Below are 17,685 nucleotides of genomic sequence, written 5' to 3' on the forward strand. Positions count from 1 at the left end.
ATAACGGTGATGGAAAAAGCCCTGATCTTTGGACTGGGTAAGAGTGGTCTGTTTAATTCAGACATTCTGTTCATCACCACCCTCTTTTCTGAATTGTTTTTGGCCACTATAGGTGTGGCAGGGTATACTCAGACATGAGTCCCTTTCTCACTGCACCATCAGGATTCAAGCAAGCCGGGCCGAAGAAGGCTGAAATGCCAGAAACCGGTCCCCGGTAGCTTGTCTCCTTTCTGGTGAAGAATTGGCTTGGTAGTTTAGTCTGCCCTGTTCCCATGATGCACTGGGCCAGGGACAGACTGATTTGCATATAGCCAGGTTCTGAGCTGGGATGGTGCAGTGAGATAAATAACGGTGATGGATCAAGCCCTGATCTTTGGACTGGGTAAGAGTGGTCTGTTTAATTCAGACACTCTGTTCATCACCACCCCCTTTTCTGAATTGCAGCTCTTATGGCTGGCATTCTCTGCCAGTCTTGCTGCCATCACCTCTTTCCCTGGCAAACCCCCTTACCTGCCCTTCTCAAACATAGTAACCCCTCTTTTATTCGGCTTTCTCTCTTGAATGCCCCTTTCTTTCTCAAATGTATTTTCACTTTTGTGTTCTCTCTCACACAGACACACACTCCAAGGACTGCGGCATTTCATACGAAGCCTATCACCAGTGCATATTTACAATCATCATCTTTCAGACTTCCACTGGTGAAAACAAAGTTGTGCCCCAAGATGAGGCAATATCGATTTACCGCCTCAGCTGCTGGTGTCTGGAAAAATCCTTTGTAGATTAGTTGACTTAAATCAACGTCGCATGATTTCAAGATGAAACATGAATATATGAAAAAAAGTAATTAAAGTTTTGGGACTTTATACAACTGCTAGACTTTGTGTTGATTCTGGGTATTTAGGAGCAGCTTCCTAGCACTCTATAATCCCAGTTGCTTTGTTGCTCCTGCTTAAACCACTACAGTGATGCACCATTGTTAACACAGACTGCATCTTTCGGACTTTCCAAGCTTTTGACAAGTTGAGTGGTGTCAAATCCCTACATCTAGAAGCAGCCATATGAAAAGCACGTATTTGCTCACTTTATCATTTTTATTCGCAAGAGTTGGTGTTATATCCCTATGCCAAGTCTAGTTTTCCTCCCTGAAAGGTCCCTTCATGAGAATAAAACCTTTATTTTTTGTTATACAAGTACATCAAAATCTCATTTAGGAGCACAAAGGTCTTGCTACCTGGTGCAGCCAATTTACTTATGTTCAGATTGCCCTGATAACTAAGAGCCATGGCACAGCGTGGGGAGGCAAGATTACCCCAATGCAAAAAGCAATGGCACAACTAGGGGAGGCAGATTGCCCCGAAAACAAAACGCAATGGCACAACTTGGGGAGACAGACGGCCCTGATAGCTAAGAGCAATGGTACAACTTGTGGGGGCAGGCTGCCCTGATAAATCAGCAATGGCAGAACTTGGGAGGCAGATTTCCCTGATACCCAAGAGCAATAGCACAACTTGGCGAAGCAGACTGCCCTGATAACTAAGAGCAATGGCACAACTTCAGGAAGCAGACTGCCCTGATAACTAAGAGCAATGGCACAACTTGTAGGGGCAGGCTGCCTGATAACTAAACAATGGCAGAACTAGGGGAGGCAGATTGCCCCGAAAACAAAAAGCAATGGCACAACGTGAGGAGGCAGATTGCCCCGAAAACAAAAAGCAATAGCACAACTAGGGGAGGCAGTTTGCCCCGAAAACAAAAAGCAATGGCACAAAGTGGGGAGGCAGACTGCCCTGATACCTAAGAGCAATAGCACAACTTGGGGAAGCAGACTGCCCCGATAACTAAGAGCAATGGCACAACTTGGGGAAGCAGACTGCACTGATAACTAAGAGCAACGGCACAACTTTGGGAAGCAGACTGACCCGATAACTAAGAGCAATGGCACAACTTGTAGGGACAGGCTGCCCTGATAACTAAACAATGGCAGAACTTGGGGAGGCAGACTGCCCTGATATCGAAGAGCAATGGCACAACTTGGAGCGGCAGATTGCCCTGATAACTAAGAACAATAGCACAACTTGGGGAAGCAGACTGCCCTGATAACTAAGAGCAATGGCACAACTTGGAGAGGCAGACTGCCCTGATAGCTAAGAGCAATGGCAGAACTTGGGGAAGCAGACTTCCCTGATAGCTAAAAGCAATGGCACAACTTGGCGAAGCAGACTGCCCGATAACTAAGAGCAATGGCACAACTTAGGGAAGTAGACTGCCCTGATAACTTTGAGCAATGGCACAACTTGGGGAGGCAGACTTTCCTGATAACAAAGAGCAATGACACAACTTGGGGAGGCAGACTTCCCTGATACCCCAAGAGCAATGGCACAACATGGGGAAGCAGACTTCCCTGATAACTAAGAGCAATGGCACAACTTGGGGAGACAGGCTACCCTGATAACTAAGCAATGATAGAACTTGGGTAGGCAGATTGCCCTGATACCCAAGAGCAATAGCACAACTTGGGGAGGCAGCCTGCCCTAATACGTAGAGCAATAGCACAACTTGGGGAAGCAGAGTACCCTGATAACTAAGAGCAATGGCACAACTTCAGGGGGGCAGATCACCCTGATACCTAAGAGCAATGGCACAACATGTGGAGACAAGCTGTCCTGATAACTACGCAATGGCACAACTTGGCGAAGCAGACTGCCCCGATAACTAAGGGCAATGGCACAACTTGGGGAAGCAGACTGCCCTGATAACTAAGGGCAATGGCACAACTTGGGGAAGCAGACTGCCCTGATAACTAAGAGCAATGGCACAACTTGGGGAAGCAGACTGCCCTGATAGCTAAGAGCAATGGCACAACTTGTGGGGGCAGGCTGCCCTGATAAATAAGCAATGGCAGAACTTGGGAGGCAGATTTCCCCGATACCCAAGTGCAATGGCACAACTTTGGGAAGCAGACTGCCCCGATAACTAAGAGCAATGGCACAACTTGTAGGGACAGGCTGCCCTGATAACTAAACAATGGCAGAACTTGGGGAGGCAGACTGCCCTGATATCGAAGAGCAATGGCACAACTTGGAGCGGCAGATTGCCCTGATAACTAAGAACAATAGCACAACTTGGGGAAGCAGACTGCCCTGATAACTAAGAGCAATGGCACAACTTGGAGAGGCAGACTGCCCTGATAGCTAAGAGCAATGGCAGAACTTGGGGAAGCAGACTTCCCTGATAGCTAAAAGCAATGGCACAACTTGGCGAAGCTGACTGCACGATAACTAAGAGCAATGGCACAACTTGGGGAAGTAGACTGCCCTGATAACTTTGAGCAATGGCACAACTTGGGGAGGCAGACTTTCCTGATAACTAAGAGCAATGACACAACTTGGGGAAGCAGACTTCCCTGATACCCCAAGAGCAATGGCACAACTTGTGGAGGTAGACTGTCCTGATATCTAAGAGCAATGGCACAACATGGGGAAGCAGACTTCCCTGATAACTAAGAGCTATGGCACAACTTGGGGAGACAGGCTACCCTGATAACTAAGCAATGATAGAACTTGGGTAGGCAGATTGCCCTGATACCCAAGAGCAATAGCACAACTTGGGGAGGCAGCCTGCCCTAATACGTAGAGCAATAGCACAACTTGGGGAAGCTGAGTACCCTGATAACTAAGAGCAATGGCACAACTTCAGGGGGGCAGATCACCCTGATACCTAAGAGCAATGGCACAACATGTGGAGGCAAGCTGTCCTGATAACTACGCAATGGCACAACTTGGCGAAGCAGACTGCCCCGATAACTAAGAGCAATGGCACAACTTTGGAAGGGAGACTGCCCTGATAACTAAGGGCAATGGCACAACTTGGGGAAACAGACTGCCCTGATAACTGAGGGCAATGGCACAACTTGGGGAAGCAGACTGCCCTGATAACTAAGAGCAATGGCACAACTTGGGGAAGCAGACTGCCCTGATAGCTAAGAGCAATGGCAGAACTTGGGGAAGCAGACTTCCCTGATAGCTAAAAGCAATGGCACAACTTGGCGAAGCAGACTGCCCGATAACTAAGAGCAATGGCACAACTTGGGGAAGCAGACTGCCCTGATAACTTTGAGCAATGGCACAACTTGGGGAGGCAGACTTTCCTGATAACTAAGAGCAATGACACAACTTGTGGAGGCAGACTTCCCTGATACCCCAAGAGCAATGGCACAACTTGTTGAGGTAGACTGTCCTGATATCTAAGAGCAATGGCACAACATGGGGAAGCAGACTTCCCTGATAACTAAGAGCAATGGCACAACTTGGGGAGACAGGCTACCCTGATAACTAAGCAATGATAGAACTTGGGTAGGCAGATTGCCCTGATACCCAAGAGCAATAGCACAACTTGGGGAGGCAGCCTGCCCTAATACGTAGAGCAATAGCTCAACTTGGGGCAGCAGAGTACCCTGATAACTAAGAGCAATGGCACAACTTCAAGGGGGCAGATCACCCTGATACCTAAGAGCAATGGCACAACATGTGGAGGCAAGCTGTCCTGATAACTAACGCAATGGCACAACTTGGCGAAGCAGACTGCCCCGATAACTAAGAGCAATGGCACAACTTTGGAAGGGAGACTGCCCTGATAACTAAGGGCAATGGCACAACTTGGGGAAGCAGACTGCCCTGATAACTAAGGGCAATGGCACAACTTGGGGAAGCAGACTGCCCTGATAACTAAGGGCAATGGCACAACTTGGGGAGGTAGATTGCCATGATATCCAAGCAATGTGTCAAATCCCTACATCTAGAAGCAGCCATATGAAAAGCACTTATTTGCTCACTTTATAATTTTTATTCGCAAGAGTTGGTGTTATATTCCTATGCCAAGTCTAGTTTTCCTCCCTGAAAGGTCCCTTCATGAGAATAAAACCTTTATTTTTTAATATACAAGTACATCAAAATCTCATTTAGGAGCACAAAGGTCTTGCTACCTGGTGCAGCCAATTTACTTTTGTTCAGATTGCCCTGATAACTAAGAGCCATGGCACAGCGTGGGAAGGCAGATTACCCCAATAGCAAAAAGCAATGGCACAACTAGGGGAGGCAGATTAACCCGAAAACAAAAAGCAATAGCACAACTAGGGGAGGCAGATTGCCCCGAAAACAAAAAGCAATGGCACAACTTGGGGAGGCAGACTGCCCTGATAGCTAAGAGCAATGGCACAACTTGTGGGGGCAGGCTGCCCTGATAAATAAGCGATGGCAGAACTTGGGAGGCAGATTTCCCTGATACCCAAGAGCAATAGCACAACTTGGTGAAGCAGACTGCCCTGATAATTAAGAGCAATAGCGCAACTTGGGGAAGCACACTGCCCCGATAACTAAGAGCAACGGCACAACTTGGGGAAGCAGACTGCCCTGATAACTAAGAGCAATGGCACAACGTGTAGGGACAGGCTGCCCTGATAACTAAACAATGGCAGAACTTTGGGAGGCAGACTGCCCTGATATCGAAGAGCAATGGCACAACTTGGAGCGGCAGATTGCCCTGATAACTAAGGGCAATGGCACAACTTGGAGAGGCAGACTGCCCTGATAGCTAGGAGCAATGGCAGAACTTGGGGCGGCAGACTTCCCTGATATCTAAGAGCAATGGCACAACATGGGGAAGCAGACTTCTCTGATAACTAAGAGCAATGGCACAACTTGGGGAGACAGGCTACCCTGATAACTAAGCAATGGTAGAACTTGGGTAGGCAGATTGCCCTGATACCCAAGATCAATAGCACAACTTGGGGAGGCAGCCTGCCCCAATAACTAAGAGCAATGGCACAACTTTGGAAGGGAGACTGCCCTGATAACTAAGAGCAATGGCACAACTTTGGAAGGGAGACTGCCCTGATAACTAAGGGCAATGGCACAAGTTGGGGAGGTAGATTGCCATGATATCCAAGCAATGGCACAACTTGGGGAGGCTGATTGCTCTGATATCTTAGAGCAAAGGCATAACTTAGTGAGGCAGTTGCTCTGATATCTAAGAGCAATGGCTAAACTTGGGGAAGCAGACTTCCCTGATAACTAAGAGCAATGGCACAACTTGGGGAGACAGATTGCCCTAATAACTAAGAGCAATGGCACAATTTGGAGAGGCAGACTGTCTTGATACCTAAGCAATGGCACAACTTGGGGAGGCAGATTGCTCTGATATCTAAGAGCAAAGGCACAACTTGGGGAGACAGACTGCCCTAATAACTAAGCAATGGCCTACCTTGGGGAGGTCCTGTGTTCAGAGGTATGACAAGAAAGAATGTGCAAATCCCCTCCACTTTTGTATTCCTCCTCCCCAGGCAATTCTCTTTAGGTTTTGGTGCACTCCGTGAACCTGATTGTGCACTCAACGTTTCAAGTATACACATTTATTCATTTTCTGAATATCTTCTTAATTTCAGAGGAACCATTTACTGCATGACTCCATCATTTACAAGTTGCAATCCATTGACCCAAGATACATGGGCCCAATTTCTATCTCATGATCCTGCAGTTGGGCATTTTCAGGCTATAACACAACGCAATCTTTCTCTCCATTTACCAGTCAGCAAACCTATGAAACTCATGCCAATGGTCTGCTACACAAAATCAAGATTATTATATTGCCTTTGATCCATGACTTTATAGCAACTAAGTATACACTGGATGAAATCTCTACTTACCCCAACTTTTGTTAGCCTAATAATGCAGGCCCACTAGACAAACTCAACCAATGCCCCAGGGACTCAGTATTAAATTGTAAAATAAATAGATTAATAAATAAACGTAAGGGGCCAAAGTTTGTGTTAGGAGCCTGCTGTGTTGCTGTTAAAGGCTGGGTTGTTCAACACCCCAAGCTGCCTGCTCTGGATTCCACCTCGTGAATCTTCTGCAGTACACTTAATGTCATTTTATCTCATTCTTGTTGATTCTTTTTCGTGCCGGCTTTCTCCCTTTGTCACTTTTTCCATATCCACCACTTGTTTAGTGGTTCTCCCTGTTTTGCAATTCTCTTCCTTACTCTAGGTCACAAATATAATGCAAAACAATTGGTCCCTGAGCCTAAAAATCCGTCTCAGTACCCACCACTTGCTACCTTGTAGTATATGTGCAAGATCAAATTAAGCAGTGTAGTGACCACTGCTGCATTGGATTATAAAAGTATAGAAACATCTTCTCACTGTGGGTGCTATAAAAATGGAAGAATACCACCATTGTAACAACTGCTACCCACTATTACCCACGCAGATCTTGCTGACATGATGTGCAAGGGTATCATTTAAAGGTAGCCAGGTGTTGCAAATGCTATTCATGTTTCCCGCCTCTCTTGATTGACCCAATTAATGCCTAAACTCAAGTTACCTTCGGAGTTGATAAACTCTTCTGAGTGCGACACTGGTTATTTTGTAACCCACTGCTCTCCTTACAAAACAAGAAAGTTAGTGATGCAGGGCATTCTGTTACCTAATAAACAATGGTACGTACCTCATTTAGGGTCAAATACACTATTTATTTATTTAATGAGTTTTATATAGCACTGGCTAGACCCGTAGGTATCAGAGCACTTTACATTCAGTTACACAATGTTACAGAACATGATAACAATTACACATTACGTAAAAAAATAAGCAACACATTGAAAGAGGGAGAAAGGAGAGAAAAGTAGGGAGGAGGGGGGAAGGGGAAATTGTGAGGGCTGAAGATGAGGGAAAAGACGGCAGGAGAGACGAAGGGAAGTCTGCCCAAAGACAGACTGGGTAGGTGACGACCGAGGAAGGAGTCCACAGCCCGTCTCCCCTTTAGCTAAGCAAGGTAGCTCCATCGGCCATTAGTCAAATATCTAGGTCTCAAACGGACGAGGGAGAGTTCACGTAAGAAAGTCCAGTGGATAAATAGGTTGGGAACTGTGAGCAAGGAATGGTGAGGGCAAGGGTCAAAAGCTGGAAAGAGGGGAAGAGTAGAGAGGTGGGGTGTAGGGTGAAGGGGGAGGAGGGAGATATGGTCAAGGAGAGACGCAGGAGAGTTTGCCCAAGGACCGGCTGGGTAGGTGATGGCCAAGGAGGGAATCCATATCCCATCTCCCCTTTAGGTCGCTAGGTAGCTCCACCGGGCATCAGTCGAAATGGCTGGGTCTCAGCTGTCGATGGAGAGTTCACAGTCAATGACTGAGGCGACCATCTTGAGGTCAGGCAGGGGGGATGAGTCCTTGATGTAAGAATTCAGAGGATCCCCACAATTTTCTATACTTCGGACGAAAGGGGGTGCAGACTAGGCAGGGGATCGTCATGATTCAAACCCTAGGCCTCTTTGTGTGCCATTCATCCTACAGGCAGGTGTTCCGCCACGTAGGCTTGTAAGAGCAGCTAAATGCTTGCTCTTTTCAGACGCTTCCTGCCATTGCCCTTATACTTAGCCCTTTTATCCGTCTCCCATTGGCTGCCAAGCAAGCTGGGCACAGGACAGAGTCTTAGAAATGCTTCCCGAGTAGCTTCCATACTACAATAAAAGTTGAGGTAAGCAGCCACCTCCTGCATTTGGCGATATAGAGGATGGAACTACAAAGAAATGGGATAACACAAGGGGTGTGGCATCACTGGAGGCCACCATACACTGACAGCACATCTGTCATACAGCAAAGCATCTCTTGTATGCTGGGCAGCACCCACTCTTCTGAACAGGCCACTGCCATGTGGAGCAGCACTACAGCATTCTGAGCCTCACATGTGCCATCCTGGGCACTGCCCCGCACACTGAGCAGGTCGCTTGAGTATAGATGTGGCTAGCATTCTGCAAGAACCCCGATTAATTGGAATCAACCTAGAATATTTGGGCAGGTATTTCAGGGGGGAAGTCTTGCATTTTCGAGCATCACTGATATACTTTGTGGTACCTTTCAATATGTGAGAAGTGCCCTAGCAGCTAGCATTGCCCCAGCATATGATGGCATGGCCCAGCCTTATGTGGGTAGAAATTCTGATATATAATTTTTACAGAAACTGATGTGGTATTCTCCTGTAAAAAATGTATGGAGTTATATATATATATTGCAGTGGCACTTTATGTAAAACAACACTTTTTTTTCCTAGCATGGAATCATAATGTCAGCCATTTTCACTGGTCGGAATGTATCATGAGCTAGGCACAGTTTCTCAGGTGGCACATATATTCAAATGATATGCGTCTACGTTTTTGACTGGGAAAACAATTCCCAGTAAGTCTATGCTTTTGCAGAAGAAATGCTAATCTCAGGACACGATCCTATTGTACTCAATTTTCTCAGAGAAGTCATCTAAAAATGTCGAGGGCCTTAATGGTTTAGGAGGGAGTGTCACTTTCGTGTGTGTAAACTTGAAGGCGACCTTGAGGTCCTATTGTAAACACTGACCTGACAACAATCACGTTTTATTTTTGGTAGTCACGTGCCCCACTTGAAAGGAAACGTGAAAGGACAGCTGGACAGGAAGACTGGTGTTACCAGCCAGCTAATAGCTGAACTGAGTTATAAAAGTAATATATGTGCATGTTTTGTGAGAGGGCAAATTATTTGTACAAAAAGAGAACAAATCGTGTGGCTTGGCGAAACACAGCAGAAATTACTGAATGTGTGCTGCATAGAAAATAACAAGCAAGAAAAATAACAGTATTTGTTCAGGCACTGTAAACGTAGTTTAATAATTATACTTATGACTGTATAAACAGCACAAAAGTAATTGTTTTCGACATTTAATATTAGGTGTAAATTACCTCTCAGCTCAATTGTACTTATTTTATCTAGTATTGCAAAACGCCAAACAAATGTCATGTCCTGCACATTACCTGCAGGGTTTTGCATCCAGTAAATAACTATAACTCACTGAGGACTCTTACCAGCAATGGAACTTGTAACCTTCAGGCTACCTCTGAATCTCAGCAACAATGCATGAACTCACTGAGAAATATTCTAGTGCTCAAACTTTGAGCTGCAGATCGAAGATTGTACTGCAGAAGTCATTATTTTATTAGCATCAGAAGTTGAGACTAGCTGAATACACACATCTCTAAGATGTCCCTAATCCACTGAGCAACCCTGTCAGCTGATACACTGTGCTGAGAATATAACCATTAAGATGGCTCAGTGGGTTAATATTCCTAAAGAGAATATCTTTAGGCAATGGGAATGATATAGTTTCAAATCTGATCCAGCTTTTCATCCTTTTTTAGGGTTGATAAAAAGGAGGAGCCCTGATGTGGGTATCAATGACACCCATTATTTACAGTGATGTTTAACGGTAATAGATGGGTATAAAAAACAACCACAAGTGTATTGTGTGCACTTGTATAACTATTTATGTAAGCGCTATGTGTGAAAATGAGAGCCAGAAACAAGGCTATCCCTTTTTCACGAGTAGTGCGGAAAATCTGGGTGTAAACAGGGGAAACATCCTTTATGACGCAACTTTTACCACCTAGTACCTTTACAACGCAGGTTTTTCAACGCAAGTCATTACAACGACTTGCGCTGGGGGGCGCACTAGGATAGGTAATAGTTTAATTTACTATCCAACACATTCCCTACTATCCACGTGGGCTGGAGTTGGAATAGTAAATTAAACTATTCACTATACAGCACTCCCCAACGCAAGTCGTTGTAACGACTTGCGTTGAAAAACCTGCGTTGTAAAGGCATGCGTGGTAAAAGCATGCGTTGTAACAATGTACATCCTGTAAACAGTGGTAACTGGACGACAAATGTTTAAAATCTGGATACTTTGCACTGCTTAGATGTTCTACATACCACATCAAAGACATTATTGGTAATGGCACACAGCAAGGTGCTATAAAACTGTGAATAGGTTGTTGCGTGTGGATTTCAGTTTTCCTCTTTCTAAATCAAAGCAGCTTATGAATTTTTCAAGCACAGGGTAGATTCTGGTCCATATGCATTAGGCCACACCGTCACTTTCACCAGCCACGTCTATTCTAATGGGCCTTAGTTGCAGCCTTACCCCACACAGTTTTTCATGGCTGTCACTTAGGGGGTAGCCAAACGTATTAGTTCCGAACCCTGACTTCCCCTTGTAACCGCAGTTCTTACAGGCAGCAAATGCAATGCCAACACCAGAAGGTAAACAGTGTCCTCCTGAGCATCGTTTACTTTATGTGGCTCCCACTAGTACATTACACTTTTACTTGTATAAAACAAATACATTCAGCAGTGCAATGCTCGTTCTTTAGAATATATCAGAAAAATGAAAATAAATTTAGAAAAGGCTAAACATTTTCAGTTTTCATGCTTCGTTATTGTGAGTGCATGAAAAAGTGTCTGTTTAAAAACACTTTGCCACTGTAATCCATACAAGTGAAAGTGCCTTACAAGTGATCAGAACACAACACTAACAATGATAAGGAGTATTTCAAGCAATTTAAATGGTTCATTCAATAAATGGCCTGTATGAATTACTATAGTTGGACATAATCTGTATTTATGTATTTTTGTGTATCAAAAACACTTTGCCACTGTAATCCATACAAGTGAAAGTGCCTTACAAGTGATCAGAACACAACACTAACAATGATAACGAGTATTTCAAGCAAATTAAATAGTTCATTCAATAAATGGTCTGTATGAATTACTACAGTTGGACATAATCTGTATTTATGTATTTTTGTGTATCTCCGTGTGATTTATCATTACGTTTTCTCTTTGACACATACACTAGGCTTTAGTCATGCCAAGTACTGGGATACCCGCATCAATATAATGTATCATCACTTCCTGGGATTCAGGGTCAAAAGTCATGAATGACTTGTGATGTCACTGAAGTCAAAGGGTGTGTGAGGTCACTTTCACTATTCCTGACATTCAGGTCAATTGCCATCCATGATTTTTCATTCTACTGAAACCATTACAATTAGCATTCCTGGCTCTGTGGAATACCCTGAGGTGCGGAATAAATTAATGATCGCTAAATGTAGACTAGTCTCTAAATGTGTGACCTTTTATCTAACATATTTAGAAATATACATGATGTCACGGGTTTGTTTTAGCTCTGTGTTTTACAAAATAATATTGGAATGCCTCCCAAGATCACAGATGGAAAAGGTTGGCTCACTCTGAGAATTGGAGATCTTTACAGCCTTTATGACGCATGGAAAAGGCGCTGATGATGTTAAAACTTAACACTGTAATGAAATGATAGATACATAACAATAAGTGTATGTAATTGCATTTATATCGCGCTTACTACCCCTGACAAGGCGTCGAAGCGCTTTATGGCGGGCAGCACGCAAATCCGGGACCCAAGGTTAGTGGTTAGGCAAGTGTAGTAGTGTTTGTGGTCGTTTCTGCCATATACCCATTGAATATTAAGCTCTGTACTTCCCAAATGTTCCACAATACCCCCCAAAACTACTCTCCTGTCTCCACACGCCACCAGTCACGCCTAAATGCACGTCCTTATCACCGAGGCCTGAACTCGAGCCCTTTCCCAGAGCTTCCACCGACGCGCACCATCTCTTCAGGAATGCCGCTCGTTTGCTGTAAACACACAGATATGCACGGGCTGTGCTCGGCCTGCGAACAATACGCAAATACATACAAAGCACCACGACAATGGAAAAGACAACACATTATCAGACTCATCCCACAGAAGTCAGCACAACAGTCCAGCGTCGGCAGGATTCAGCAGGTTTTACAAAGGTTAACTCATATCGGCTGAAAACTCCCAGTAAGGATATATACACAGGACTCCAGTACCAATGATTGTGTCATCCACGCGCAGGCTTGCATGACCTCACACTGGCAGAAATAATAACCAAGTGCCTGTAAGGACATGTCCCCTCCCTTCTTGGGAACAGAGCGTGCACGCCGAAACCTTGCCCTAGCCAGAGAGTTTCTGCCTACAGCTCAGATTTGACTCCCATTGACATTCCCCCAAAGAACACTGCAAAACAACAATTTGTATCTGTGCAAAAGTAATAAAAATTGCCCATTCCCGCTCCAGGGGCTGGATCCATGCAATTCTCTGACTATTTAAGCAACTAGAGAGTGACTCATTGGTTCCCAATACACGAACAGATACAACTTGACATTCTTTGTCAAATCTGTCACTCAAACTAAACGAATTCATCAAAACATCCACAGAAATGTTTTTGCATTACCACCTACCTACACTTCAGTCTCCATTCCACAAATGACTAACTGGTGAAATTTATTGTTTTGACAGCCGGGTGCTAGGGCAGAACTTTTAGCTTGTGAGAGGCCTCTTCTCTGGAAAATGTACCAATAACCTGTGTCTCTGCAAAGGTTTCTGATGTGCCTGTCATTACTGACAGGTCTTATCTATGGGCGGGCTCCTGACTGACCTTGAATCTAAAATTGCTCTTGATGGGCCCAGTACATGGAATAGCTTTTTATGGTTCTTGAAAACGGAATAGACCAGATGAGCCTTGCATATGAAATAGATCCGGATGGGTCTTCCAATTGGAGTAGATCTGGAAGGATCTTGCATTTGAAATAGATCCAAATGGATTCTGCATTTTGATTCAGATGAGCTTTGTGTATGGAATAGCACCTGAGTGTTTTGTATCTCAATGACTTCCTGGAGGACACTGTATCTGAAATAGCTTTGGTGGACCTTGTTTCTGGAAAAGCTTGACCTCTTATTCTTCACTCCATCAAATTGTGTTTAGGTAAAAAATAGATCACTTCTCTTCAAAGGAGTTCATGCTAGTCTAGGTTTCATGAGGTAGGCAGGTGGCCACTCCTGTCCAAAACCCAACCGCACTCCGACGCGGTCTAAGTGACATTGTAAAAAATAATAATAACATATAACTAACGTTTCTTTAATGCAACTTTAGAAAAAGGTTTACATGTATATCTGGTCCCCGTGACCTTTTTTTTTAATCTCAAACAACTAATTAAAAAGATGGATAATTCCTTTCGGGAACCATAGCAGTCACAACTTGTTTTCACTCTCACCCCGTCATATGGATTCATTCGGAGAGATTCAACATTACAAGTAGTTTGGGTTTGGAAGGCTGGCCTATTAGAGACAATGGAGTCCTGGGACAGTGTAAACCAGCAAATGCTGTCAGAAAAGGAAAGAGTGGGGCAGTAAGCGCTATAAAGATGTTCTTACTCACTTTCATCATACTAAGTTTCTTTTTATTCAGAGGCCTTTCCTTCAAGTTAAAACTTTACTGTGAATATATTGGACTGACAGCTCGAAGCACAGGGAGCAGCCCCAGCACAGCAGTCACCGAGACCTGTCTTACCTGTGGCAGGATTAGCGCTGGCTCTCCTGTTCCTCCGGTTCCCGGCGCTATCTCTGAGCTCCCTCAGCTCCTCCTCTTCTTCCTCCAGCCAGGCTTCAGCCATCAGCAGCGCGAGGTGGGGAAAGACATGAAGAATGGGCTGGAAACCACGTCCGAGACCACTCGACCAGCCGGGCTAGAGCAGCACCGGGGCCCTGCAGGCGGACAGGGCCGGGCCTGGGCGAAGGTCCATCGCACCGGGAGGCGGGGAGGAAAGTCCGGGGCGGCGAGCTCGGGTCAGCAGACTACACGGGCGGCGGGGGGAGGAATGGGGGGAGGCTTGCGCAGTTCCAGCAGCACCTCTCAGAGCAGGCGGTGTCACCTCAGAAGGAAGAGGTGATTTTGGGGGACAGCCAAGGCCTGGCGCTGCTGGGACTCCCCGCGAAACACCCCCACATACAACTTTGGACTGCACCAGCTCCTCGTTGCACGCGCAGGTCTTTGTTGCCCCCGTCCCTCCTCTGTGCGCGCGCTGCTGCCACCTCTCCTTATCTCGTCTTCAGCACTTCCTTGTCTGAAAAAGTTTTCCCTGGCTCGGGGATTCCTGCTCAGTCTGTCTGTCTGTCTCTCGTGCGTCCTCCTGGACTACGGCAGAGGCCGGGGATGCTGCTGCTGGGAGGGGCTGGAGCCGAGAGCACTGCCTGAAAGGTGAAGGGAACGACTGGCGCTGCCGCTCCTGCACTCCCGGCTAAAACATTCCGGTGTCAACAGGAAATTGGGCTGCCTGGTGCTTTCGCGGGAGGCGGAGGTACCTGCAGCAGGGAAGGCACCGGGGGAAGGGGGGGCCGAGGGGATGGGATGTAGAAAAGGCCCCCTGATTGATAGAGGGAGGTGGGTGGATCATTTATCTGAAGAAAAGGGGCGTTGTGATGCGACTGCTCGGGGTTAGCACACAGGAATCTCGCTTGCATACATTGACATATCCAGCCTGGGCCACTCAGGATTGAAAACAAAGGCCTTTTTGTTGATAAACATTTGCCATTCGCTCCCTAGTCGTGTGGTGCACTTCTTCACATGTTTATTTAGGGGGCACAGAACAGAGAGCTGTCTGAATATTTCACTTACATGCACAATTCATTCATTTCTGAATGAAAAATACATTTTCATCAGAAGCTTACAGCTGCATCACTGATGGATGTTCAAATGAATAAAATGCAGCAAATGGTCACGAGTGCATAATTGTATTGAGGCTAAAAAAAATGTGTAGTGCAAATAAGCCCTGCTTGTGTTTAGTTTAGTTCAGTACAGCTATTCAGTTACTCGTACCCAATAACGTATACGATTCGCACACTAATAATAATTAATAAAATACAGTATGTTTACCATATGTGTCAGCACATGCAAGCCTAAAACGAATTTTCAAAGACAGTACAAGTGTCACTTAATTCCTTATCTGGAAAACTCGCACAAAACATGACCATTCCACAAATATGACAAAAAATGTTAGTGTCTGCTTACATTTAAATGCCTCTTTCTTTTAGTATTATAATAGCAAATATTTATTTGTTCAGAAAGTGTCACACAAGGCTGCACAATTCCTTCTCATAGATTAACAGTTCTGATTTCAAATTACTATGATTGTTATTTAATGGAAATCAGTCATGCTCTGCCCTCCGTTGCAAAACACTAGGTACATATATCCTAAGTGATTAGTTAGCTGACATTTAAGTTATTACTAAGCGAACCTTTATCTTTCATCTTTTCTCACATTTTACACCTACGTGGTATACGAGATGCTACAGGGTAAGTCGAGCGCTATATAAGACTGTACAATAATAATAATAATAATAATATGTGTGAAGAGTATTATTATATGTAATGTAGGTAGTGTTCTCTCTGGCGATTATCTGCGTTACTGCCTGGCGGTAATCTGTGTTACTGTGTTGTGGCAAGCGCTATCGCCCATTATAGGATGGAAGTACCCAGTAGAGGGCTTTGCCTGTGGTGGAAATCCCACGATGCGTCACTGCACCTGGTTACCCACTGCCTGGCTGGGCCTCAGGTGCATATCAGGCACCACATGCAAAGTTGATCCTTATCCTACCGCCATTTATTCTTTACAGTCTTTCTACCAGTGGCAGCCATGAATGTAGAAACACCACCTAGAATAGGACCAATTCTTTGCTGGTCTTATTCTGAGTGGTGTTACTGGGGTGTGAAGGCGAGTCTCGTCATTATTCCCTGGTGCTTAGCGATCCATGGAAACGGGGACACACCACATTATCCTTGCCCACTCAGAGATGGAGTTTCCACCTGGTGTCCAGTGGACCACTCAACGGAAATAGGGTGGAAATGATCAGTTGGGTTTCAAAATGGTTCACTTTACCGATTTTAATATCCATCTGTGTTGGTCTTATGAGGATTGCAATATTCATCTACCCTATGAAACATCACTGTGGAGAAAAACCCCATGCTACAAAACACATCATACAACCTGCAGGAGTCAAGGTAACATTAAATGTCCAATACCCCTAACCGCATGAAGACTCTCCAGCAAGTCTTGATTGCCTGGACAAATTAATGCATAAACAAGGGAGTTCATGAGTAGAAGGGAACATTCATGGATTGAGGACTGTGTGAGTTCATACATGGACAGGACTTTTGTCCACCCTCTTCCTGTTAGATCCATGTTTGGTCCTTTCAGAATAACCAGACTGGGTACAACTCGAACTAAGAGGCCCTATTAATATGTATGCTGACAAGGAATTAATTCTAGTTCCCCTTAAATTTACTGTGCTCTAGCAAATTGGATACCATCCTAACTACTATTCAGCATTTCCAAATTTAATCCCACTGTAAATTATATATCAGCATGTTAAGCACTTGTAAACATCAATGCCATCTGCTCTGCCTGAATACACAAATATATATATATCTCTAAAACACATAATCATATGTGCTAATCCTAAATCTAAAACAATTGCTAGAAAAGCAGACATTTGAGGTGAGGTGAGCAGATTCAGAGTGTTGCAGGCGTTCTAGAATGTTGGAGCTAATCTCAACCTACACTTGGGAACTACCCAGAGTCCCTTGCTTCTTTTTTTGTACGTATGTATACAGCAGATGGCATTTACATTTACAAGTGCTTAACATGCTGATATATTATGCACATCAGGAATACATTTATTGTTCTCTCCTGGGTGCAGGCCACAGCACTGGGCTCTTGTTAGTCAGGAGAAGAAGAACACAGGTTCAGGTACTTGGCAAACTTGCTCTATGCTCGGATACCCAACACAAAATGGCATTGATGAACAGACATGAGTGACTGAGTGTATCAATGAATGAATCTACTGATTCACTCATTCACTAATCCACACAATTACGCACATAAACTCACCCATAAATGAAGAAACCCTTTAAGACATACAAGCCA

The 17,685-nt window shown here is 44.8% G+C and overlaps 1 protein-coding gene across 4 annotated transcripts in view; it reads right to left on the reverse strand.

The window, feature by feature from the left end:
• SH3D19 (SH3 domain containing 19) overlaps window positions 1-14,978 on the reverse strand; it is a 571,044-nt gene extending 556,066 nt beyond the window's left edge. For all 4 annotated transcript variants that reach the window (XM_086962289.1, XM_086962292.1, XM_086962290.1 and 1 more), the window contains exon 1: window positions 14,274-14,978. In XM_086962289.1, coding sequence (XP_086818415.1) covers window positions 14,274-14,376 — 103 coding nt within the window. In that variant the 5' untranslated portion in view covers window positions 14,377-14,978. The remainder of the gene's footprint in view (window positions 1-14,273) is intronic.
• Window positions 14,979-17,685: the final 2,707 nt, after the last annotated feature.

Source organism: Lissotriton vulgaris, chromosome 3_1 (genome assembly GCF_964263255.1).
Source record: "Lissotriton vulgaris chromosome 3_1, aLisVul1.2, whole genome shotgun sequence".
Lineage (NCBI taxonomy): Eukaryota > Metazoa > Chordata > Amphibia > Caudata > Salamandridae > Lissotriton > Lissotriton vulgaris.